We start from the raw sequence: 24,969 nt of genomic DNA, 5'->3' as shown, positions 1-24,969 counted from the left end.
TGCTTTGTTATAAATATATTATATACATCCAAAACATGACATTAAAATATTACTCCGTGTTACAGAAAAGATATTAAGGCTTTCTATTATTTACATTAAACAAGCAAGCACCGTTAAAAAAAAAAATAACCGAAACTAAAAAGCCCCACTCTCCCTTCTCTGACATACCCCCGGCCAGAGGGGACACTGTGTCCCCTTCCAAATGACCAAGACCCTTTGCAGGGGCTGTGCCCTTCGAAGACATCCTCCGATTAGAAACATCAGCTCTGGCTGGAATCACATGGGGGAGGGGTGGGGAAGAAGGGGGGGCCAGACTTGATCAGGAAATTCCAGCCTCATCTGGCCAGCTGCCCCCAGACCCTTGCTGCACTTTGCCATCCTTGGGTGGACAAGCTAGGCTGAAGGTGGTGACTGGGGCTGTCTATCCACCCAGGCCTTGGGGGTCAGTCTGCAGGTCCATGGCAGGGTAATGCTCCAGGGACAGTTAGGTGTGCCTGGGGGCTCCTAGACCACTGAGGGCAAAGAGGAACAGACAAGATGACTCAGTGCCCCAAAACCAGCCACGCTGAAGGGCTGCCCAGTGGGGCAAGGGGTGGTGGGAGTGTGGGGAGTTGGTGAACTTCTCCTCAATCCAAGGAATGGCTGGCAGGGCAGGGCTCTTTTTTTTTTTTTTTTGCAGTCAGGTTTGGCAGACAGAGCAGCTCAGGTGGCTGGGGAGGGGTCAAGGAAAGGAAATGAAAAAAATCAGTGGCTCAAGTATTCTGTGTCACAAGGGGTGGGCTGGGGGTGCCCGGGCCCAGCCCAGGAGGTGTCCTCTCCACCTGGAGGGGCCAGCGCAAGGAGGCTGGAATTTGGCAGATGGCTTAGGTTTGGGGGAGCTGGGTAAGGTTGGCAACGAGGTGGTGGCCCGGAGGAGTTATTTGATCTTCTGTGCCCATTTCATGTCGTCTGCCCGAGGCTTCTCGCCTGTCAGGCCCTGGATAATGTCCTCTAGGCGTCTCCAGAAGCCCATCTTCTCGAGAGGGTAGTTGAGCCAGCCTGCAGTGGAAACAGGGCAGGGGGGTGTGCGGAGGGGTTGAATGGGAGAGCAGCAGTGAGAGGATGCAGAGAGAGAGCTGGCCCTGCCTTGGGCAGGGGAGGAACTGAGAGTAAGTCTGCAGGGGGCAGGGGACAAGGACTGACCAAGGAATCTTGGGACAGGGGCTTCCCACCAATGGGTTTAGGGGCTGCTCAGACATGCCTTCATCCCCTCATTCACCTTCTTATTGAGTGCTTACTATATGCCAGGCATGGAGGCAGTGTTTCTTATCATTTGGCTCTAATGCTACCTCTTCCAGGAAGCCTTCCCTGACTACCGCTTAGCAGTGCTCCAGGCCTGTCACGTCACCCTTTCTTATTTCTTTACAGCTTTTATGATAACCTGTAACCATTCTCATTAATTCGTCACCTCCCTGTTTTGTGTTGGTTTTTATCCCCAACTCCCAACTAGAATGTCAGCTCTGAACAGTAGAACCCCATGTTGTTTCACTGTTGATCCCACTGCCTAGGATGAAGCCTGGCATATGGTAGGTGCTCAGTGAACAGTGCTCATAATCTTATTTAATCTGTATTACAGTCTACCACCTGAACCTTGAAGTAGATACTATTATTAGTCCCACTTTCCACATGAGAAGACTGAGTCTTGGGGACTTCCCTGGTGGCGCAGTGGTTAGGAATCCGCCTGCCAATGCAGGGGACACAGGTTCGAGCCCTGGTCTGGGAAAATGAACATGCCGTGGAGCAACTAAGCCTGTGCGCCACAACTACTGAGCCTGCACTCTAGAGCCCACGAGCCACAACTACTGAAGCCTGCGCACCTACAGCCCGTGCTCCGCAACAAGAGAAGCCTGCGCACCACAACGAAGAATAAACCCCGCTTGCCCGCAACTAGAGAAAGCCCACACGAAGCAATGAAGACCCAACGTGGCCAAAAATAAAATTAATTAATTAATTAATTGATTTAAAAAAAAAAAAAAAGACTGAGCCTTGGAGGGGAGTTTCCCAATCAGTTTATGGCCAAGCCAAGATTGATACCAGTTCTGGTTGAGCAGTTAAATGATCTCCACAACAGCCTAAATTCTAACCCCTCCAACTGCGCCTAGAAAGCATGACTTTAGGGTGTACAAAAAATGTTTTTTTGTGGCTCTCAGTTCTGCTTCCAGAAAGGCAAAAAACCCCAAGAAACAAAAAAAAAACAACCTCCCCAAAACCAAACCAAACATCCCAACCCCTGCCCCCAAACCAGTAGCTGTAGCTTACTGAGTACCTACTATGTGCCAAGCACTTTGCATCTGCCACCTTACCACTCACACCCCAGCCCTGGGAGGTGGTATGTGAAGGAGGTGGCTGTAGCCCCATCTTGTGAATGAGAGAAACGATAACCCTGGGAGGCTTGTGAGCCTCCGTAAGTCACATATGGAGGAGCTGAAGGCTGAACCCAAGTTGGTCTGACTTAACAGCACATGTGGTATACTTAACCTTAAAAAGATACCCAGCTGGCCCTGGAAAACCTGGTCGCCTCACCTCATCCCACGTTAACTACCAACAGCATGTGGGCCTCCTTACTACTCCTGGGTCACCTGTTCCTGCCGCAGGGCCTTTGTGTACTTGCTGTTCCCTCTCCCTGGACTGATCTGTCCCTATTTATCTGCAGGGAACCCCCCCACTTTTTCCAGATTTCCGATCTCCTTAATAAACAGCTACGCCCCCTTCCCCCATGACTCTCTGCCCTTCATCCTGCTTTGTTTGCCCTCACAGCATTTCTCACACCTGGACTCTGCCATCTCTCCAACCCTTCTACCCCTCACGCCTCTCACTGCAGCCACACTAGCCTCCTTGCTGCTCCTCAAACAAACCAGGCATGTGGTTCCTGCCTCAAGGCCCTTCACCTACTGCTCCTGCTGCCTGGAGAGCTCTTCCTCCAGATCTACATGATTCTCTCCCTCAGTTCAAATGTCACTTCTCAGTGAGGCCTTCCCTGATCACCGTATTTAAAGGGTGAAGCTCCCCATTTCCCTCTCCTACCCTCTGCATTATTTTCCTCCATAGCAGTTAGGACAATCAGATATAGTACTTGTTATTTAGTGCCTGGAATGTCCCCTCTTAGAATGTGAATGCTATAAAGGTAGGGATTTTTGCCTGTTTTGTTCAGTGCTATATGGCACATAGTAGGTGCTCAATAAATATCTGCTGGATGGATGGGTGGTTGGAATCACAACTCCATGAAGGGGGTATGTGTGTGTGTGTGTCCTTGGCACCTAGAAGAGTGCCTGGCATGTAGTAGATGCTCAAGAAATGTGTGTTCTGAGAGAATGTTCCTGCAGGACTGCACCACCTCCCACTGTGATCTGTGCCCCTTGATCCTAAGGATGGAGCTGCAGTCAGAGTGGGGGCAGCCCATTCCACGCTACCCTATAGCCGCACCTGTGGTGATGCAGAAGTAGGTCTCGTGGGGTGAGACGTGGTGGATGCGGTGGTGTTTACGAGGCAGGATGACATGCCAGTCCTGCAGGAGGACGACCCAGCGCGGCAGCCCAAAGTACGTGTGTGACCACTTGTGGATCTGGTTGGTGAAGGTACCGAAGATGATCAGGCAGAAGACGAAGCATTCCCAGGGGTACAGCTGCTCCAGGACTTCTGCAGCGTGGGTAGAGGGGGGGTGACCATAGGCCCCATACAGCTGTCCACAGGGTGGGGGCCCACTGCCAGCCTGGCCCAGCTCCCTTCCCAGGATAGCACCCAGGCCTCTTTCCAACCTCCCAACTGGACTCGGGCAAGCTCAGACTCCCCTCTGGACCTCAGTCTCCCCTTCTGCTCAGTGGGCAGAATGGAATAAGCATAGGTAATAGTTAAGAATGTGGGCTCTGGAATGAGGCAGAGCTGGGTGCAGATCCCTACTCTGGCATTTCTTTTTCTTTTTCAGCCACGCCGCGTGGCTTGTGGGATCTTAGTTCCCCGACCAGGGATTGAACCTGGGCCCTCGGCAGTGAGAGCGCTGAGTCCTAACCCCTGGACTACCACGGAATTCCCCCCTGCTCTGACATTTCTTAACTGTATGAACTTGGGTCAACGACTCTACCTCTTTGAGTCTCAAGCTCCTCAACAACGAAATAAGTCTTTGTCCAGATTCCCTAGAAGCAGAGGCTGAGACAAGGATTCATGTGCACATGAGTTATCTGACTGGGGGGGAGGTGGGGGTGGGGTGGGAAATCCTCTCTTCTGGAAAAACATCTGAGGGAGTGAGGAAAGCAGGACAGGGCAGGGGAAGAGTTAAGCAAAGATGGGGTGGGGGGAGTCTTGTCTCAGCCTGATCCTGGTGGGGTGGGGTGGGGGGGTCTGAAATGTTAATGACTCCATAGAGTTGGTCCCACTCAGAGGCCAGGGGGCTGGCTTTTGCCGGCTTTTTTTTTTTTTTGTCACTGGCTTCAGGCTTATCCCAAGGGAAGAGGCGGTACCTGCCCTGGCAGTTCTCAGAAGGGGCAGCTGGATGCTCACAGCAGCTGGGGGACGGGTGCCCCAACTGGGGAAGAGGAGGTGGGCGGGGCAGCACCCCCAACACCACATTCATTCATCACATCTCCCCGCAGCGGGGCTGCTCTAAAGATAAGCACCGTGTCAAACTGTTAGAACAGGATCTGGCACAGGGGAAGGACTCATCCCCCACCTGACAGACGAGGTCGCTGAGGTTCAGAGAGGTGAAGTGACTTGCTTTGGCACAAGTTTCCTCCCCCAGATAGGCAGGGCAGAGGTCTGAACTCAGGACTGGGTTGGCAGGCTACATATACTCTTTCCACTAAGCCCAGGCAGCAAAACCAGAAGCCCTCAGGGCCAGGGAGGTAATTCAGATGAGCAAGGCAGGCCAGGCATTGGACAGCAGGGAGTAGTGGGGACTGTGGCAAAGTGGAGAGCGTGCATCTCTGTCTAAGGGAGGGGCCCCTGCAGCTCAGCTCCAGCCCAGTACAGCCAAGTGGGAACAAAGACCCAGGGTGGCCAGATCGGATTGTTCAAGAGAAGCTGGAAACACAGATCTTTATGTCAAATATCCCAATTTTACATGAGGGAAACTAACTAAAAATTTTTCTAACACTGTGAGGGGCCAAACACACACACAAGCTACAGGAGGCTCACGGGAGGGGTGCGTGTGTGCCTGTCCCCGATGGCTCCCTGAAGGCCCACCAGGGGGCACTCTTACCTGGGCTCTGGGTGCGGAACTTGTAGGCCATGTTTAACAGCGGTAGCAGCGTCACCAGGCAGTTGTCCCCGTTGGTCTCGATGAAGTCGTGCCGCGTAATGGCTGTCGGGTCGATGTGATGCTCCCGGAATGGCCGGATGAAAGCCTGGGTGGGGTAGGGGGGCGGGAGAGGGGATCCATCCGACCAGTCAGCCTGTGGTGGTCGGCCACTCTCCCCGACCTCCTGCTCACACTCCGCGCGGGCTCACCTCCTTGCCTTTGAGATGCTGTCCCACCACGCCACTGCTACAGATCCCACCCAGCCTTCAGGGTCTGGGTCTAACAGCTTTAGCGCAAGATGGGTCGAAATGACCTGGTGGGGACCTTGGGCTGGTACTGCCCCGCTGTGGGCCTCAGTCTCCTGACCTGGGCTCTGGGGGGGTTTGGAGACAATCTCCACCCTCCTTTCCTACCCTAAGACAATTGAGGAGGCCCCTCCCAGTGACAGGCAGGACCCTTTCTTTCTTTCCAACGTCCAGGCCCCTCCTTCTGGTAACAGCCTCCCCTTCTTCTTTTAGTACCAGCTGTTCCAATGGGCTGATTCCACCTAGTTAAGAGTGAGCACGGGACCCTGGCCTGGCCAATCAGAGCACCCCATCCCTCTGGCCACCGTGACTGGATGAAGGATGGGTGTGTGATCCAAGCTGGGCCAATGGGAATGAGCCATGGGACTCTGGCCGAAACTATGGGGAAGGGGAGTTCTTCTACTGGGGGCCCTGAGCTGGGAGGATGGAAGTCTAGGCAGCTGTGAGCCATCCTGGCCACCTTACGGGGGAAAGCCTACATGAGAGTGGAGCCAGCAGAGACAGACATGGAGAGGGACTGAGCCCAAAGAATATGGTCTGTCCGTCCCACTGGACCCAGTCATGCCCTAATTTGGCTCTACTCCTAAAATTTTCATTACATGAATCAGTACCTTTCTTTGGTTAAGTTTGTACCAGCTTTTCTACCACAATCAAAAAAGTCTGACTCAAGATAAAATTCAATGAAAACAGTGAGGTGTAGCAGGGCAGGCAAAGGAGAATAAGATGTGGTGCGGTCCCCAAATTCAAGGGGTTCCGGTGAGGTGGCCATGTATCAAAGCTCTCTGTCCCACACCTGATGCTTCCAGAAAATCCCAGGGGATTCTTGTTCTAGTCTTGGAGGAGGGGCATGGGGGTCAGGCTGGAACCACACTTCCCATCTTTCAGATAGGGAAACAGGCTCAGAGAGGGAAGGGGACTCACCCAAGGTCAGACAGCCCGACCTCCTCCTGGAGGAGACGGGCTGGGCTTCGGGGCTGGGTCAATATACGCACCTTCCCCACGATGGGCAGCTCCACGGAGCCCCAGGTGTCGGCTCCCCAGTGCACCAGGCCAGACAAGAAGTCAGCAATGAGAGCCCCTGCAACTATGGACAAGAGGAGCATGAGCTGGGGTGGGGGTGGGAGGGCGGTGGACAAGAGGGATACCCCTGCCCACTCCCCACCCCAAATCAGGAAGTCACTCGCCTGCTTGCTTGCTTGCTTGCTCATTCACTCATTTGTTGGGGCAGAAGGTGTCCCTTCTCTACTCGGGACACTTTGTCCCCTGTGAATGGAGTCTCAGGAATAACATTCCTGGCCTCAGTCTGTCCCTTTACTTGCTCTTCCCCAGGGAGATGTGGGGCCTCATTTGCTCGGTGAGTCTGGAGAGAGTAAACCGGGCATGCTCAGATCAGCCCAACCTTTCCCTATTAGGAGCCAACTGTCCCTTTCTCTCTGACCCCCAAACGCCCCATGTAGGGAAGCCCACTCTGCCCCAGTGCTGCTGGTAACCAGATGAAAATGTCCTTCTGGGGTTTGGTGTCAGGAAGTACGTTAGGTCCAGATGGAAGCCACATTCCCCGCAACCTAACTTTTATCAACAGTTAAGTGTGATAATTTGGCCTCCAGCAGCCTTTTCCTTGTCTTTGTTCTGAATTTCTTCAGAACTGGAGTGGAGTCCCCTCAGAGACCCCCAAACCATTCGCTCACTTGAGGGTTCAGTATAATACAGAGGTTAAGTGCTGTTATATCTGGACTCACATTCCAGCTGTCACTCACTAGCTGTGTGACACTGGGCATGTTACTCAACCTCTCTGTGCCCCAGTTTCCTCTAGATGGATGCGAATGATGATGATTAAAAAAACCACAGCAGCTACCATTTATCGAGCACTTTCTCAGTGCCAGACACAAGTGCTTTACATGCTTGATCTTAATGAATTCTCACAATCTGTTAGAAGTTGGTACCATTTTTATTCTTACTTTATAGAGGCGGAAACTGAGGCTTGGAGAACAGAAATAAGTAGACTGAGGTCGCATAGATGGCAAGTGGCAGAGCTGGGCTCTTAACCTGCCTTGGGGTCCAAATATAACACAGCAGGATGCACCACGACACTGTCCACATGCGGAAACCGAGGTGGAGTGGCCAGCAAGCTGCCCAAGGTAACACACCAGTGCCACCCTCATCACGCTCCCCTCCCTCTGTGTCTCAGCCCTACTGGCATATTCCCCTTCCCTTACACCCCGCTACATGCCTCTGGGTCTCTGCATTTGCTCTTCACTCTGCTGGAACATTCTTTCCCAAGAGGTAACACAGCTCACTCCCTCACTTCCTTCAGATCTTTGCCTCAAAGGTCCTCCGGGGACACCTGATCTAAAATTGTAACCATTCCCATCTTCCAGCATTTCCTAGCACCCATCTTCTTTTCCGAGCACCTATCACCTTGGACTTCATTTCTGTTTGTTTACTGTCTCCCCTACAAGAATATCAGCTCCACAAAGTCAGGGATTTTAGTCTTGCGTTTATGGCTACATTCCAATTCCTCGCACATGATATGGTTCAGTAAACATTCGTTGAATGAATCAATGTAAAGCATTAAGTACAGTGTAGGGCACATAGTGAGCCCTCAGTACATATTATTACTGTTGTTATTCAGTCATTTAGTCTATCAAGCGACATTCTGTGAGGACCTACTGTGTGCCAAGCTCTAGAGCCAGAGGTGCATCAGACATTGAGCTCATGTTGTTGGGACAGAGATATGGGGGGGTGGGGGGAGGAAGCTGTAAACAAATACACAAAACAAATGCAGTTTTAAGTGCTGGTAAATGCGGCCCACTGGGTCACGTGACTTTAGGCAACCCCCTCCTCCCCTCCCAGACTCAGTTTCTCGGTGTGAACTGGTTGTCCAAGGGCCAGCTGGGCCGTTTAAAGGTTATTCGAGTTCTGCTAGGTCCCACAGCCCCCTGGGGACAGGGGACCAGGGCCCTGAGGCACTGTGAAGGCTGAGAAAATCCCCCAGATGCCTCCCTGGAGAGCAGGACTCATGAGCGAGGGAGCAAGAGTGAGTGTGTGGGTCACCGTGGACGTGCAGCTCTGGTGCCTGGGCCCGAGTTAGGGGTGGCTGTGAATGAAGGCTTTCCAGAGGCCCTGGAGCACCCACCCCACATATGCCAAACATAGGAGGGATGGCAGGGGGCAGGGGAGATACAGCTGCATACATTGCAAGTTCCTGGTGACAAGTGGGCCGCCAGGTGGAGCCATACAGCACCTCCTGGCATGCAGAAGCCAAAGGACAGGGCGGGGAAGGGGTGACACTGCATGGGTGGCTGGGCTGGGGAGAGGGGAGGGCTTGGCAGGGCTCGAAGGCCAGTGCACACAAGGCCCCGCCCAGGGCTGGGAAGTCATGCTCCTTAGTGACAGTGCTGGGAGGGTGGACCTGGGCTGGGGAAGGGGTTGGGGAATCTGGGGAAGCCTCGGGCGTTTGCACTTGCTGTTCCTCTACCTGGCACCCCACCCTCTCCCTGAAGATCCCCAAGTGGCTGGCTCCTCTTCAGCCTTCTAGCTCAGAGCAAACATCACCAACCCCCTGGCGAAGCCCTCCTCCCAGGCAGGTGTTCTTGGTCACATCTCCCTGCTTTACTTCTTTCACAGCACTTGTCACCATCTGAGGTGACAGCCTCATTTATTTTCCCCACTTCTCTGATGAGGAAAGGGGCTCAGGGAGGTTGAAGCATCACCCCTGGCCCCATGGCTTGGAAGTGGCAGCCATGGGATGGGAAGAGGTGAGTCTACCAGCCTCCAAAACCAGCATGTTTTCATGCCCTTAAACTGTATCTCAGTAGGTCCAGGGGCATTAACAGAGCTCCTACTGCAAACTACACAGGATGCTGTGTACACACTGCCTTGCGTCTACCAGGAGGGACTAGAGGCACTGTGGCCAAGAGCTAAGGGGGCGCTAGATCAAGGGTCGGGGGCCTCATCTCTTGCTACCATATTGCTGTGTGACCCTGGGCAAGCCCTTTGCCCCCTCTGGGCCTCAGCATCTTCACTTGCACAGCGAAGGGTCAGCTAAGGTGCCTCCTGAGCCCCTGTCCCAACAGCTTGGACTAATCCTGCCCCTAAATGCTGCCTTCAGGAGAACGCAGCCCCCCAGCAGTCCCCCTACTGCCTCCCCACCCCTGTTCCATGCAACCACCGATCTGCTTCCCATAATTATACTTTGGTTTGGCCAATTCTAGAACTATATACAAATTGATTCTTACGGTATGTGCTTTTTTGGGTCTAGCTTCCTTCACTAGCATAATGCTTCTAGAGTCATCCATGTGGTTGTGTGTATCAGGAGTTCATCCTTTTTATTGCTGAGTAGTATTTAACCATCTGGATGTACCACAGTACATTTGTCCATTTTGCTGTTGGACGACTAGGTTGTTCCCAGGTTGGGGCTGGTATGACTCAGGCTCCTGTGAACATGCATTCACTAGCCTGTGTGAAGATATACGCCCTCATCTTCTTAGGGTAAAGACGTCAGCTATCTATCTATCTATCTATCCATCCATCCATCCATCCATCCATCCATCCATCCATCCATCCATCCATCCATCCATCTATCTATCTATCTATTTATTTATTTATTTATTTATTTATTTATTTATAGCTTAAACATTTTTTTAATTTATTTATTTTTAGCTGTGTTGGGTCTTCGTTTCTGTGCGAGGGCTTTCTCTAGTTGTGGCAAGTGGGGGCCACTCTTCATCGCGGTGCGCAGGCCCCCCACTGTCGCGGCCTCTCTTGTTGCGGAGCACGGGCTCCAGACGCGCAGGCTCAGCAGCTGTGGCTCACTGGCCCAGCCGCTCCGCGGCATGTGGGATCCTCCCAGCCCAGGGCTCGAACCCACGTCCCCTGCATTGGCAGGCAGACTCTCAACCACTGCGCCACCAGGGAAGCCCCATTCATTTATTTACTTATTTATTTTTACTTGACATTTATTGAGCACTTATAGTTACCAGGCTCTGTGCCAGAACCTTAAACGTTTTATCTCTCTTAATCCCTAAACTGTACCAAGGCCAGTCCTAAGCTGGTTATACATCTTATCTCCTTAATCGTCCTAAGCATTTAATCCTTACAGATGATAACAGTGATAATAAAAAAATATTAGAAAAACAACGTTTTGTGATCACGGTTAACATTGGGGTGCTTAACTCCCCACAGATTAAATATGGGCTGTACACAGAGACTTCTCTCCAAGGGGCATACAGGACAGAAGGTGGCGGGGGGAAGAGAGGAACTTTACAGTGGAGAAACCTGACAAATACCACTTGGGCCAGGTGGTCAAGGTCAACATCATGGTGATAAGTCATGCTGATAGTACATACCCTTGCTAGATGTGATGAAAATGGCACTTGACCTCTGAGCGCTTCCTCCCCGAGACACATAACCCACTAAGAAAAACACCAGACAAATTCCAGCAGATGGGCATCCTACAAAATGCGAGCACTCCTCCAAAATGTTCAGATCACTGAAAACAGGGAAAACCTGAGAAACTGTCACAGCTAAGGAGCCTCAAGGGACGTGACAACTAAATGTGATGTGGAATCCTGCATGGGATCCTGGAACAGAAAAAGGACATTAGCTAAAAACTAAGGACATCTGAATAAACTATGGACTTCAGTTCATAATAATGTATCCATACTGGTGTATTAATTGTAACAAACGTATGATACTAATATAAGACGTTAATAATAAGGGAAATTGGGGGCAGGGCGTATATGGGAACTCGCTGTACTATCTGCTCATCTTCTGTAAGTCTAAAGCTGTCCTAAAAAATAAAGTCCATTTAAAAAAACGTGTATTATCTCACGGCACGTCCATTGTGATAGGCCCCACCACATCCCACGTGCCAGAGGAGGAAAGGAGACCTGAAGGGTGAGGGCTGCCCTGAGGTGGTCAGGGCTGCTGGCGAGTGGCCAGAGACCAAGGCGAGGGCCATTCATGATGATGCTGAGCCTTCACGTGCACGTCTGGGAAATGGGGATTTTTTTTTTTTTTAATTTTATTTATTTATTTATTTATTTTTGGCTGTGTTGGGTCTTCGTTGCTGCGCGCGGGCTTTCTCTAGTTGCGGCGAGCGGGGGCTACTCTTCGTTGCGGTGCGCGGGCTTCGCATTGCAGTGGCTTCTCTCGTTGTGGAGCATGGGCTCTAGGCGCATGGGCTTCAGTAGTTGCAGCATGCGGGCTCAGTAGTTGTGGCTCACGGGCTCTAGAGCGCAGGCTCAGTAGTTGTGGCACACGAGCTTAGTTGCTCTGCGGCATGTGGGATCTTCCTAGACCAGGGCCCGAACCCGTGTCCCCTGCATTGGCAGGCGGATTCTCAACCACTGTGCCATCGGGGAAGCCCCGGAAATGGGGATATTAATGGTACTTACTTCACTTAACTACAGTCAGTTAATAACAGTGGGCTAATGCAGGTCCTTGGGACATAGTAAGTGCTCCCCAAATGTAGCTACAGTTAGTAGTTAAATATTACTCCTCTCTCTGAGCCTCAAGCCCCTGGCCTTGTCAGGCTGCTGAGCAGGGAGGGATGTGGGCTTTAGGCAGACGTCAGGAATTATTTTTGGAGAGACAGGGCCCTCCCCCGGCCTAAGGGAGGAAACGGCTCTGTGATCTACGGGCGGTGGCTGTTTCTAGAGCAGCAACTCCAGGCCTTCAGGCCTGCTGCCCGAGTCCTTTTTATGGGGGTAGGGGTGGCGGAGGCGGGCACACAGAAGCTTCTTTGTCCCAATGCTGGTGTCAGCGCCTGGTGGCTGGCTCACTCTGGGGGCAGCTTGGGCCTAGTTACCACCCTGCCTGCAGGACGCTGGGACAGCATAGGAGATGATGATTCACTCCAGGCTACCCTGACTCACCAGGTGACCTTGAGCCAGTCCCTGGGCCCCTTGGGACCTCCATTTCCCCACAGGTCACCCGGCTGGGACTTCTTCGCGCTCTGCCCACCTCAAGGCCTGGTGTGGAGACAGAGGGGCTGAGACAGAAGCAGACACTGCTGAAGGCTGGTCCCTATAGTCCTGGGGCCAAAGCCTGTCTTTACCACCTTTCAGCTCAAATCCCGTGGAGACTTCGCACCTGACCTATGAGGCTGGCCATGACCTGGGGCCCTGCGACTGCTGACCTTTGCATTCACTGTGCCCCCTGCCTGGAACCCCCTACTCCCCCCATCCATTTGTCTGCCAGAAACTCCTACTCACTCCTTCAGGCACCAGCTCACGAGCCCTCACATTTTCCCTCCAGTTTCCCCAAGTGCAGCAAATAGCTCGGGGCTCCCGGGGCCACTCATTTATTACTCATTCACCCTGTCCTCGTCAAGGTCACTAATGACCTCCATGTGGCCAAATCCGGTGGTCCCCTCGCTGCCCCATCTTGCTGCTCTGCTCGGCTGGCTGCTCCTAGTTGACCCCCGAGTCTTCTGGAAACACATTCTCCTCTCGGCCTGTGCAAGCCTGCCCAGTTCTCCTTCCTCCCCCTTGGCTGGCTCTTCCTCCTTTCCCCATCCCAAGCACTGGAGGCCTCGGGCCTTGTCTCTGCTCGCACACAGTCCCTCCGCCCCACCCCAGGGCCCTCTGCCAGCATCTGGGCTTCAAACACCATCTCTACTCCCAGGACACCCAGATTTCCGGATTTCCAATTTCCTGCTCAACACCTTCCCTTGGCCCTCAGGCAGGCATCCCAAGCATCTCCCCTCACGCGGGTCCTCTAACCTCTTCCCTCTTAACGGTCCCTTCCATAGTTCAGGTCACTGACCCCTCCCCCCTCCCCTCCACAGCCAACCTGACAGCACATTCTGGCGCTCACCTTTCACAGCTCACCCAGAATCTGACGACTTTTCACCACCTCCACTGCCCTACAGGGTTCTGGGCCACCGCCTTCACCTCCTCTCTGGCCCTCCCTGCCCCCATCCATCCTCCCTGCAGCATCAGATGATGTCAGCTCCCTGTGGGAAAATCGCCAGTGGCTTCTCACGGCCTGTACAATAAAACCCCAAGTCCAGACCATGGCCTTCAAGGCCCTACAGGACCTGCCCCCAGCTGTCTCTCAGCTGCCACCAACTACTTTTCCTTTGGTTAGTTTTCTCAGGCCACACGGGCCTCCTCTCTATCCTCCAAATGCTCAGCGTTCACCCCAGCCTCAAGGCCTTTGCAGCACTTGCTGTTCCCGCTGCCTGGAACACCCCAGGGACAACAGTTTGCCTCCCCTCCCTCACCTCCTTCAGGTCTCTGTGCAAATGTCACTTTTCCAGAGAGCCTTCCCTGACCTCTTACCTCTCCTCTTCCCTGCTAGTTCCCTTATCTTGACTTTGCTACCCAGGATTGCATCATCTGTATTTATTAACTGGGCACCTTTTCAGGGCTTCTGGCTCCCTTGGTTTCTGGGGCCTGCCAGGGGCACCAGAACCTCTTGGGAGACAGCAGCAGGTGGGCTGTGTAGGCTGGCACGGTGCCCTTACTTCCTGCATGTCAACACACAAATCAGGGCGGCTACTTAAATCCATTAGGAGCTGTGCAAACACCACTATCAGGGGATTGTCTGCCCTTATCAGCCTAGAGGCAAAGGTGCGGGGTGGAAGAGCTGCTATCACAGGCAGGTGCTGCGAAGTCTCCTGGGTCTGGTCCCAACCGACCAGGGAGGCAGCGACCTGCCTGGGATGCCCACCCAACATACACCTGGGGCTCTGGTGCTAATGATCCTCTGCCCAGACTGGGCCCACTGCCTAGAACACCCTCTCCTCCTAGTGCCAACTGGAGGCTGCACAGTCCCCGGCCAGGTCTGGACATGAAATCCCAGACTCTGCTGCTGCCCGGGTTAGGGTCGACGGGCAAGTCACCTGGCCTCTCAGAGCACGGTGATCAGACCCTCCTCACTCAGTTGCCACCAAGAGTTAAAAGAGCCCAGCATGGGGCTTCCCTGGTGGCGCAGTGGTTGAGCGTCAGCTTGCCAATGCAGGGGACTCGGGTTCGAGTCCTGCTCTGGGAAGATCCCACATGCCGCGGAGCAACTAGGCCCGTGAGCCACAACTACTGAGCCTGTGCGTCTGGAGCCTGTGCTCTGCAACAACAGAGGCCGCGATAGCGAGAGGCCCGCGCACCGCGACGAAGAGTGGCCCCCGCTTGCCGCAACTAGAGAAAGCCCTTGCACAGAAACGAAGACCCAACACAGCTAAAAATAAATAAATAATACAAATAAAGGAATTCCTTAAAAAAAAAGAGCCCAGCATGGGGCTTACACATGGTAGGCTTGGGAAATATCCACTGTTAAACTGACCGTGGAGGCAGAAGGTCTGAGCCCTGGGGAGTGAATGTCGGGCGGTGTCCCCTCCCCACCTCTACTCAGCTGCTGCCCTCTCAGCGGTTACGCACACCTGCATTTTGCCCTCACAGTGGCCCCAGGAGGCAGGGGCTGTGAGCAGTCTCACTTTCCAGACGTGGAAGGCAAGGCTCAGAGGCGCACTGACACCTGCCCAAGGCCACACAGCCAGGAAGTGGCAGAGCTGGGACTTGAACCCAGGACCGTAGGGGCCTGCTCGTGACCACCCCCAGATGGGGCGTCGGGGCTCACACGGTCTACATCCCTGCCCTTGAATGTGCTGCTCCAAGGCAGAGAGGCTGGAGGTGCAGGTCCTTCTCACCCCTGGGCAGAGGGGACATGTCTGGCTCCTATGGGCGGGGCCCAGGCTCCCCGGCACTAGATGGGTTAACCTCCTTCCCCTTCAGCTGGTCCGCCCCCAGCACATGCCTATCCCCACCCCAGACCCAGATGGCTCAATTAGCTGGCCTGAGCGCTACTGGCTTAGGCGACCAGAATGCTTTTAATGAGACTGTGGAAGCTGAACACTTGGGGCTGGCTAGGCGGACCAAGGGCACAGCTGCTGCCCCGTCAGCCTGGGAGCCCAGGGTGGGGGAGGGGATGAGCACCTGAATTAGAGGGAAGGGGGGGGGCGGTGTGCGGAGAAGAAGGAACTGAGTCACTCCAGGACCTGGGAGTGGAGACAGTGAATTAAGAACTATGTCGTGCTCTCCGTTTTGAGGTGTGACTCTGGCCGGTCCCTTCTCTGAGGCTCGGTCTCCTCGTCTGGAAAATGATGACAACTGCAGCCTCCACCCCCCCAGGCTGTGGATGGGTGAGGACCGACCAATGGAAAACACTCAGTAGGTACTAATACACTGCAGCTCATTCATTCATTCATTCACTCACTGATTCAATAAATATTTACCGAGCACCTACTGTGTGAGGCTTTGTGCTCGGGGCTGGGGACACAGCAGCAAACAGACAAAAATCCCTACTCTCAGGGAGCTGATATTTGAGTCGGGGAGATGGGTAATAAACAAAGAAACAGACTGTATAACAGAGTGGGGTGAGGGGTGGTGTATGGCAGGGCTGCTATTGTTGAGGGAGAGCCTCCCCGAGGTGACCTAGACGAGGCAGGGAACCACGCAGGTACCTGCTGGAAGAGAGTTCCAGGCACAGGAACAGCATGTGCAAAGGCCCTGAGCTAGGGGTGTGCCTGACAGCACCTGGTGGAGGCACAGCGAGAGGCCAGTGTGGCGGCAGCAGGGTGAGCCAGAGGAGAGGAAGGAAATGATGTGAGGCGGGGCTGGGGCCAGGCCGTGCTGAGGAGTTGGTGTTTTATTCTAAGCATACAGGGGACAACAGGCCAGTGGCGTGACCTCACGGAGGATCCAACGGGATCCTCCCAGCTGCCTGTGGAGAATGGACAGTGGGGGGCAGAGTTGGAGGCAGGGAGACCAGGGAGGAGGCTTCGCCATAGTCCAGGGAGGTGATGGTAGAGGTGGACAGGAATGGATGCCGGATGCATCACGAAAGGACAGCCAAGAGCATTTGCTGATGCTTTGGAGTGGAATGTGAGAGAAAGGAACTGAGGATGACACCCAGGTTTTTGGCCCAAGTGACAGGAAGGACACAGGTGCCACTGACTGAGACGGGAACCAGGGTTCCCACAGCCTGTACCCCATTCGTGTGCACGCAAGCGCACACACACACACACACACGTGTGTAAGTCGCCATCAGAGTGGCGCAGACACTAGGTAGGTCCCTGGCCCCTGGGGAAACCGAGGCAGGCAGCAGGGCTGCGGGCACTCACCGACTCCCAGCATTACGAGAGGTGTGTGCTCCCAGTGAGCCAGCAGCAGGAGGTGGACCGTGTTGTGGGCGATGAGGCTGAAGCACAGCACCACACAGCACCACTCCTGGAAGCGCTTGCCTGTAGGGAGAGGAGGCGAGAGGTGAGTGCAGGGCGGGTGGCAAAGGCCGAGGGATCAAGGATCAAAGCCAGGCAGAGCCGGGCCCATGGGGGCTCTTTGACTGTGTTCTGAGAGTCTGCAGTGCTGACTACAGGCTGAACGCAGGGACTACCTGCCCATTTCACAGATGATGTCACCGAGGCCTGGAGAAGGGGAAGGGCCTGCCGAAGGTCAGACACTCAGGGCCGGCTGTGTTAAACCAAGCTCTTCTGGTGAGGCCCTTCTGAGCACAGGCCCCTGTGCACAGGTCTGATGCCCATGAAGCTGGCTTTGTACATGCTGATTCTTTGGCAGACAGGACCAGAATACTGGTCTCCTGGGCCCCTTTGGGCTCTCTCTGGAGACATGTGAAGGAATTTTAATGAGCTTCTTTTTTTAACTGTCATCATCCCATCACCTGTCCCCTTTTGTAGGTAATTATTTGGAGGCAGAGGCTACAAACAGCTTTTAATCATGGAGGTTCACACCCCGCCCAACCTCCATCAAGCAGGGCTCCAGGCAATGAGTCAGGAATTCAGGAGAAATAAGGCCTTGATTATCCCCTCTAGGGCTCCAGCCACAGGGAGAAGAGGCAGTGCCGATGAGGGGTCTCAAACTCCAGGGGCCAGGCAGGTGATCTGAAGGAGTGAGGTGGGCTGGGTGGGGACACCACAGCACATGTGCCCTTTCTAAAGCAGTAGCCACTAACTGGCTGACTACTGCCAAGGGGGAGTGTGGGCCCAGGGAGGCCAGACCTTCTCATTCTCAACAGAAGCCAGCAATCAGGATGTGGGTGTGAAATCATCTCTTTAAATCTTGGCACCTGTTTTAATAGCACATGAGCTCAGACAAGCTGATTCACTCACTGCAGCTTTGTTGAAGGTATAGAAACTTTGAAAATAACCTTTGTGTCCATTGCCGGGGCACTCAGACAAATTAATTTGGTTTATGGCATCTCTGTAGCCAGGAAGAAAGCCTGGGCGACTGTTAATACGTGGCTGTGGAGGGACATCCAGGACAAACTGGTGAGTGCAAACAGCAAAGTGCTAAACAGCCATTTATGTGAAAAAAGGGAAAAATACCTATACGGTCGAGACTTTTTCACGTACTCCCTTTTGAACTTAAAACTTGTGAATGTAGGACTTCCCTGGTGGCGCGGTGGTTAAGAATCCGTCTGCCAATGCAGGGGACACAGGTTCAATCCCTGGTCCAGGAAGATCCCACATGCCGCGGAGCAACTAAGCCGGCGAGCCACAACTACTGAGCCCGTGTGCCACAACTACTAAAGCCTGCGTGCCTAGAGCCCGTGCTCTGCAGCAAGAGAATCCACCGCAATGAGAAGCCCATGCACCGCAATGAAGAGTAGCCCTCGCTCGCCGCAACTAGAGAAAGCCCGCGTGCAGCAACGAAGACCCAACGCAGCCAAAAATAAATAAATAAAACAAATACATTTATTAAAAAAAAAAAAGAGAAGCCACAGCAACGAGTAGCCCGCGAACCGCAATGAAGAGTAGCCCCCGCTCGCCGCGACTAGAGAAAGTCCGTGTGCAGCAACGAAGACTCAACACAGCCAAAAATAAATAAATAAATAAATTAATTAATTAAAAAAAAAAGATTAGTAAAGCAAAAGGAAATAAAAAGACCCCATGGGTGATACAACGTGTGACAGGGCCCCTGGGAATACTGTTTTCTCAGGCAGCTGGTCCCAAGGACAAATCTGTTCTTACATATCTCTACCTGGAACCTCCACCTCCAGGAAGCCATCCATGATGCCTCCTTTAACCCCCAGGCTCCCCCAACATGGGACCCATATCATGAGGGACTGTCACTGCCTGTCTAACATCCGTCTTCCCCTCCCTAAATGTGAACTCAGGAGGCCTAGGACCATGCCTGGCTTGCTCACCAGGGCCCTGGCACACAGTTGTTGCTTAATAAACGTTTGTGGATCGTGGATCCCAAACACGATCCTAGAGAAAGACTGCCAGGCTTTGTCTCTGGGCACCCCTCACTGAAGCACTGTGGGAAGGAAGTATGAGGCGTCCCACTGTTCCCGACAGGGAAACAGGCTCAGAGAGAGAAAGCGCCTTGTCCGGGCTGTACAGCAGCAGACTGCGCCCTGAGCCAGAATCCGAACAGCCGTGAAAAGACCAAGGCTCAGAGTGGGAAAGGACATGCCCAGGGTCACATCCCTCAGCCCCTCTCACACAGATGAGGACCCCGAGGCCCAGAAAGGGCTAGAATCCCAACAGCATCACACAGCAGCAGATGCAGAAGCCCCTTGCTGCCTACTTCGCAGTCAGGGGCTGTTTCCCTTGGGCCACGGGGCCCTGCCACCCCAGGGGCCCCCACCTGGGGTCACCATGACCAGGCCCAGAAGGGCCTTCCCTTTTGTGGCTCCTGTTTGTGGCCAGGACCTGGGGCTCAGAAGCAGGAAGCCGGGAGGGGTGGTGGTAAGGGACAGGTGATTCCTCAGTACCGATCTGCTGCCGCCCAGCCTGTAGGGACAGCAACGTGATCAAGTAACAGTAACAACAACAATGGCTAACACCCACTGAGGCCTATTATGGGCTGGGGTACAGGGTGCAGCCCACATCAGAGATGCTGCAGACCCACTCCCTCTGTCATATTTTGCTCTTAGTTTTGAAAAAATCAGCTACACTTAAAAAAAAAAAAAAATCACACGAAATTCCTATTCTCCCACTTCCTTTGAGAACACAGGGCTCTGGCCAGCCCAAGCCTGCCTCCATCAGATGGGGCAAGAGCTCCTGGTTGACCCCAGTCCTCTCCCCTCCCTGCGGCCTCATACTGGGTGGCTTCCCTTGGTGGCGGTCCTGGCCAGGCCCCTGCAGTCATCTGAGGTTTCAAGCCCAAGGCATAGTCTCTCAGTCTCTCATTCAAGTCTCAGTCCCTCCAGGGAGGAACTGTGTGATCCCAATTTCCTAGATGAGGAAACTGAGGCTCAGTGGGTAAAAATGAAAACTGGGTTTGGATCCTGAGCTCGTTAGCCTGGATGTTCGGGGCTGTCCTGATTCCAAAGATAGCCCAGCTCTCTCCCCTGGCCACGAAGAATGTCCCCAAATCTGAATATTTTCCCATCTAAACTCTCTCTCTGGCCTCTGGATCCTTCTGCAGAACAAGTGCCTCAACTATGACCCATAAAAAATACATCTATTATAATAAGCGGCCTTCACGGAGCACCTATTACATGCCAGGGACAGTGTCAGGGACGATCCCAACAAGCCCTTGCCTGCCGTACGCCATGGGCTGGGGGCTACTTGCCCCCTCCTTCAGAAGGAGAAACTAGGCCTGGAGAGATGAAGTGTGCTGTCCAAAGTCCCTCGAGAATCACCGAAGTCACAGCATGGACAGTCAGCTTGGCAGGGACTGCGCGGTCAGGTGGTCTAAACGGTGTCGCTTCACAGATGCGCAGACTGAGGCCCAGGGAGGGGAAGGACTTTCCTCGGACAGAAGGGCTCAGGCCACCTCTGGCAGAGTGCTGAGCCTTGTTTCCCTGAGCCAGCCCCCGGCCTGGCCAGGGTCCACGATCTGGGCTGAGTGACAGCAGTGACTGCCTGTGGGCCTGGGGAGGGGGCCGGGCTTGTGTGTGGAGGGCTGGGAGGGCTGGGAGGGCTGGGAGGTGCAGGGGAGGCCATCTCTGCTTGCCTGGGGACAGGCCACAGCCAAAGGCTTGGTATCAGGTCCGACTCTTCTGGTTTCAGTCAGACAAGCCCTGGAACCTGCACTTCTGATGGTCCTTGGCCACTAGGAGACCCTCGGCCTCAGGGAGGTGGGGGGACGGGAGGTAGAGAGACCAGAGAGACACAGAGGCAGAGAGACAGAGAGAGGTGGGAGAGAACAGGAATCAGAGACACAGAAAGATGAGAAACAGCGGGGTGGTGGTGGTGGGATGAATTGGGAGATTGGGATTGACATATATACACTAATATATAAAATAGATCACTAAAAAGAACCTGCTGTATAAAAAATAAATAAATAAAATAAAATTAAAAAATTAAAAAAAAAAAGACGATGAGAAACAGAGAGAAGAAGGAGACAGAGACAGGGAGTGATTATAAGGAGACAAAGAGAACATGAGTATGGCCAGAGAGAAGGAGAGACAAAGAAATGGAAAAAGAACAACACTGATTGAGGGAGACAGAGGGAAAGCTGGGCCAGGAGCATGCCAGGGACCAGGCCCAGCCAAGGAAGGGGCCTCAGGGAGGCCTGTCTTGGCGGACAGAATCCAGGCTCAGCTCTGGGACTACAGGCCAGGACCCCCACCCAGCGCTCCTGACACCCTCCACCTTCCCCCACCCCACGCTAAGAGTCCCTGTGTCCCACAGGGCAGGGGCATCCGTAGTTAGCCAGGGTGGGTGAACAGGGGTTCTGGTGACCCCCCAAGATCCACCCCTGGAGCCTAGGTACCTGAGAAGTGGGACCCACACAGTCAGAGGTCAGTTGGCACCTGCCGGGAAGCTGGACACCTGCCTCGCCTCCAGGCTTGCCCGTGAGACTGGGGTAGACCTGCCAAGCCCAGCCACCCTTCACAAGCGCCGGCACCTGGCAGAGGGTGGGGTGGTGCTGCAAACCCCAAACCTGGACCCTCTGTGGCTCCCGGGACCCAGGGGAGTGCTTGGGTCAGACACTCCTTGGCCAGACACTCAGGGTCCACGGGATCAGGCTGAGGCTGCCCTGATCAGACGACTCACAGCTCTCGGCCGACACTAGGCCCACTGTCTCTGCCGCCAGCCCTGCACGCATGCTGCTCTGCTGACCTGGAACACTGGTGCCCCTCCCGCACACCCACTTGGGCTGGCTCACTTCCACAGCAAAGATTCGGAACACGGAACCTAGAACGCCCCGACCAGTGTTCTCGTTCTGGCCCGGCTAACTGTCTGTGTGACCATGGGCAGGTCACCACTCTTTGCTAAGCCCCAGGGAAAGTCTTAAAGATGGACAGGGTGCAGGCACTTCAGGCAAGCCAAACAGATGCCGCCCCTGGCCTTGCTGATCTTCTCCTCTGGTGGGGACAGACGCAAGCCTAAGCCCAGGCACGACAAGCGTTAGGAAGAACACATGTCGGGGGTGGGCTACGAGGAGGCTACGGGGGTCTCGGTTTCCTCCCCTGTAAAATGGAGTTAATACCAGGATGCCCCTGAGACAACCGTAGTGAGGATGAAATGAGAGCACATAAGGGAAGTGCCCAGCACATAGTCAGTGCTCAATCAATGCCAACTCTGTTAACTGCCTTATTATTGCCGCCAGTTGTCATGGTGCCAACCCATCACTGGCCCCACGAATCTCAAGAATTCAGTCCTGGAACCCAGAAACTTTCCCTACTCTCCCCCGGCTCACTCTGTTCCAGCCCACAGGCCTCTTTGGTATCCTGCAAGTACTTCAGGCTTGCTCCCACCTTAGGGCCTTTGCACTTGCTGTGTCCCTGGTCTGGACCAATCCTTCCTCAAATATCTTCAGAAGTCCCTCCCTTCTGGTCTCTGTTCAAATGTCACCTGCTCAGTGAGGCCTTAAATGCCCCCTCTCTAAAATGTCACTGTCCCCAACATTTCACTTCTCCCTTTTCTGCTATATGTTTGTTCCACAGCACTTGCCACCACTGGGCAAGTAAGATATTTCCCTTATTTACTGGGTTTACTAAAGTCCAGCTCCATCTTTCCTGTTTTGTTCACCACTTTGCCCCCAAAGCCTAGAACAGGGCCTGGGACGAGGGTACTCAGTATGTATTCAGCCTGGCCCCTTATCTTACAGGTCAGGCCCAGAGACTGAGGTTCTTCCTCAAGGCCAAGGGACACAGGCAGGCACGGGGAGGTCTATGGAATTTGGAGAAGCTAGTCTCTTCCTCCTTCACTCCCCCTCTCCAGGCACTCCCCCTGCCCTGCCCCAACTCTAGGGTAAGACGAGATAAGGCCTCTGATTGCAGGCTTGGGGCACCAGGAGACTGTCTGCAGCCTTAAATCCCTGCAGTGGCTGCTCTTCAGAGAGTGAGGGGCACTTGGGGATACCAGAATTGGGCAAAGATGCAATCATGGTGGAATGAGGAGACGGCAGTCCATTGAGGAGGCTCAGAATGCCCAGGTATGATTTGGTTGAAGGTGGGTAGGGTTTACTTGAGTGGGCACAGCTGGACACCAAAGGAGGCAGGCTTTGAATCTTTACCCTTGATTCCCAGGTGGTGAGTCTGAGAAGCAGAGGGGTGAGGCAGCTTACCCCAAGACTCACAGGGAGGGTCAGACTATTGGATTAATAATAGGGATTGCCTACTGTAAGACAGGCACTGCACCAAGGTAGACAATCTCATTTCCTCCTCCCAGCGACACTAAGGAACTGATAAACTTTATCTTGTATCCATTTTAGAGGTGAGGAAACTGAGGCTCAGAAAGGGAAAGTGCCTTGGCCCAGCTTACACAGCTAAGAAGAAGAGTCAGGATGCCAAGTCCAGCCTGCCCCAGGGAGCACAGGAGGTTTTAAGTCCACAAGCTGGGTGCTGGGGGAACAGGCTGAAGACACCATGTTATCCTGGGCCAGGTGCCCAAGTCAGGTATGAAAAAAGTCACACCCAGAACATGGAATTGCAAGTCCAGAAAGGCCTCTGGTGATCTAGGACTCAACAAGAAAGCAAATGGCCCAAGGTCACACAGAGAGTTATGGCAGAGATGGTATGCAAACCCAGGCCAGTTAGGGAAAAAAGCCAAAGGCGGTAGTGGACCCATGCCCACCCCAGGCAAGGGTTGTGCATGGTGGTTGCTCCCTAGCAAAAGGAAAGATGTCAGAATGTTTGACAAACAAAGCTTGATGTGATGGCAACACCCAGGCAGAGGGGCCTCCCAGTCACTTGACTCTGGAGTTCTCAAAGGCACTTCCCTTAACCCCTGGGGACACTTCGCCCTGCTGGGGCCTGGCAATGAGATTCTTGAGGCTCAAGTGGAAGTCAGAGAAGGGGGTGGAGGCTGGTGCTTGCTGGAGCAGAAATGGTAGGCCCAGCAGGAAGAAACCAGAGACCTTGTCCTGGCGCAGAACCAGAGCAAGGGTCTCTGAGCTGTGGGCCGGTCTGGGGACCCCCAAGTCCCAATGGAGGGGGCTAATATATCTACAAGGGAGAAGGAAACGGCTGGAATTGGGGCTTGTACATGAGAGGAGCTTAAATTGGAAGACTTGCAGTGCCCTCACCACCGGGGATTCCAAAATATAGGATGAGAGTTAATGCAGTGGAGGAATAGTGGTCTGTAGACTGAAACTATAAATTTAAGATGGGGCTTTGGAGGAAGCGCCTCTGGGGCACTCTAGCTGGGGGCCCCTGAGTTGGGGTTCCCAGAGCAGGGGGCCTGACATGCCCAGATTTGAGGTCACTACCTCAGGGTCCTGGCTGGGGCGCCCAGGGTCCTGGCTGGGGTGCAGATGGGGTCCTAGAGTGTGAATTTTGGATCTGGAGAACCTGGGATAGGGTGTGACTTTTAGGGGGCAGTGCATGTGGCTGAGGGGCTGCCTTCGGCTTGGACAGGGTCCTGGGGTGAGGGGTCCCTAAGACTAGGGGCGCTCTTTGCAGCCGCAGGTACCCCGAGCTAGGATTCGGACCTAGCTGTGTGATGTGAGCTGTCCAGAAAGCTCCGGGGCTGGGATTCTGCCTTGGGCTTGGAAGGGGCGCTGGGGTGGGGTCCCCGGACTTATGGGAGCTATTTGCAAGTTAGAAGCCGCGGATGGAGTTCTGCATTGGGGCCGGAGGCTGGGGTTCCGATACAGGGGACCCGGGGTCGCTGTCCGCAGCCCAGGCTGATGACTGCAGGGCCGGAGGGGGGCCCGGAGGTCCTACCTGGTGAGTAGAGCGCGGCCAGCTCGCGGGCCCCGGCATGTTGCGCGCCCCAGCGCCGGCAATACGCCGCCTCGTCCTCGTCGACCTCCAGCTGCTGGCCCGGCCCGTCTTCGGCGCCCGCCATAGCCACTCGCCCGGCCAGCCCGGTGCGCTCTGCTGGCGGCGGCGGCGGCGGCGGCGGCGGCTGTAGGTGCGCGGAACCGCGGCGAGATCACACCGCCCAATGACCGCCCAGCCCAGGCGAGGCTGCGGCGGCGGCGGGGGCCTCGCCCGGCCGCGCGTCACAGCCAATCGGGACCCGCGCCG

General features: G+C 54.3%; 1 protein-coding gene across 1 annotated transcript; it reads right to left on the bottom strand.

Moving 5' to 3' along the window:
• Window positions 1-24,808, bottom strand: LOC309645424 (plasmanylethanolamine desaturase 1). The gene is made up of 6 exons (XM_082430498.1): window positions 24,664-24,808; window positions 16,700-16,819; window positions 6,567-6,658; window positions 5,231-5,375; window positions 3,463-3,675; window positions 1-1,038 (listed from the first exon to the last, which is right to left on the bottom strand). The coding sequence occupies exons 1-6, from the start codon at window positions 24,785-24,787 to the stop codon at window positions 917-919; spliced, it is 816 nt and encodes a 271-aa protein (XP_082286624.1). The 5' UTR covers window positions 24,788-24,808; the 3' UTR covers window positions 1-916.
• Between the last annotated feature and the right edge of the window lie 161 nt (window positions 24,809-24,969).

The sequence above is a fragment of the Balaenoptera physalus genome (assembly GCF_965194825.1).
Source record: "Balaenoptera physalus genome assembly, chromosome: 16".
NCBI classification, from domain to species: Eukaryota; Metazoa; Chordata; class Mammalia; order Artiodactyla; family Balaenopteridae; genus Balaenoptera; species Balaenoptera physalus.
The sequence above is the reverse complement of the archived record's forward strand: the minus strand, read 5'-3'. Positions and strand labels throughout refer to the sequence as shown.

Excerpts from the sequence above, each read along its gene's own strand:
- LOC309645424 (XM_082430498.1), bottom strand. The coding sequence starts at position 24,787 with ATGGCGGGCGCCGAAGACGGGCCGGGCCAGCAGCTGGAGGTCGACGAG. Across the intron at positions 5,376-6,566 it reads AGCTGCCCATCGTGGGGAAG|GCTTTCATCCGGCCATTCCG; the intron begins GTGCGTATATTG and ends TACCCCACCCAG. Across the intron at positions 3,676-5,230 it reads GTTCCGCACCCAGAGCCCAG|AAGTCCTGGAGCAGCTGTAC; the intron begins GTAAGAGTGCCC and ends CCCACGCTGCAG.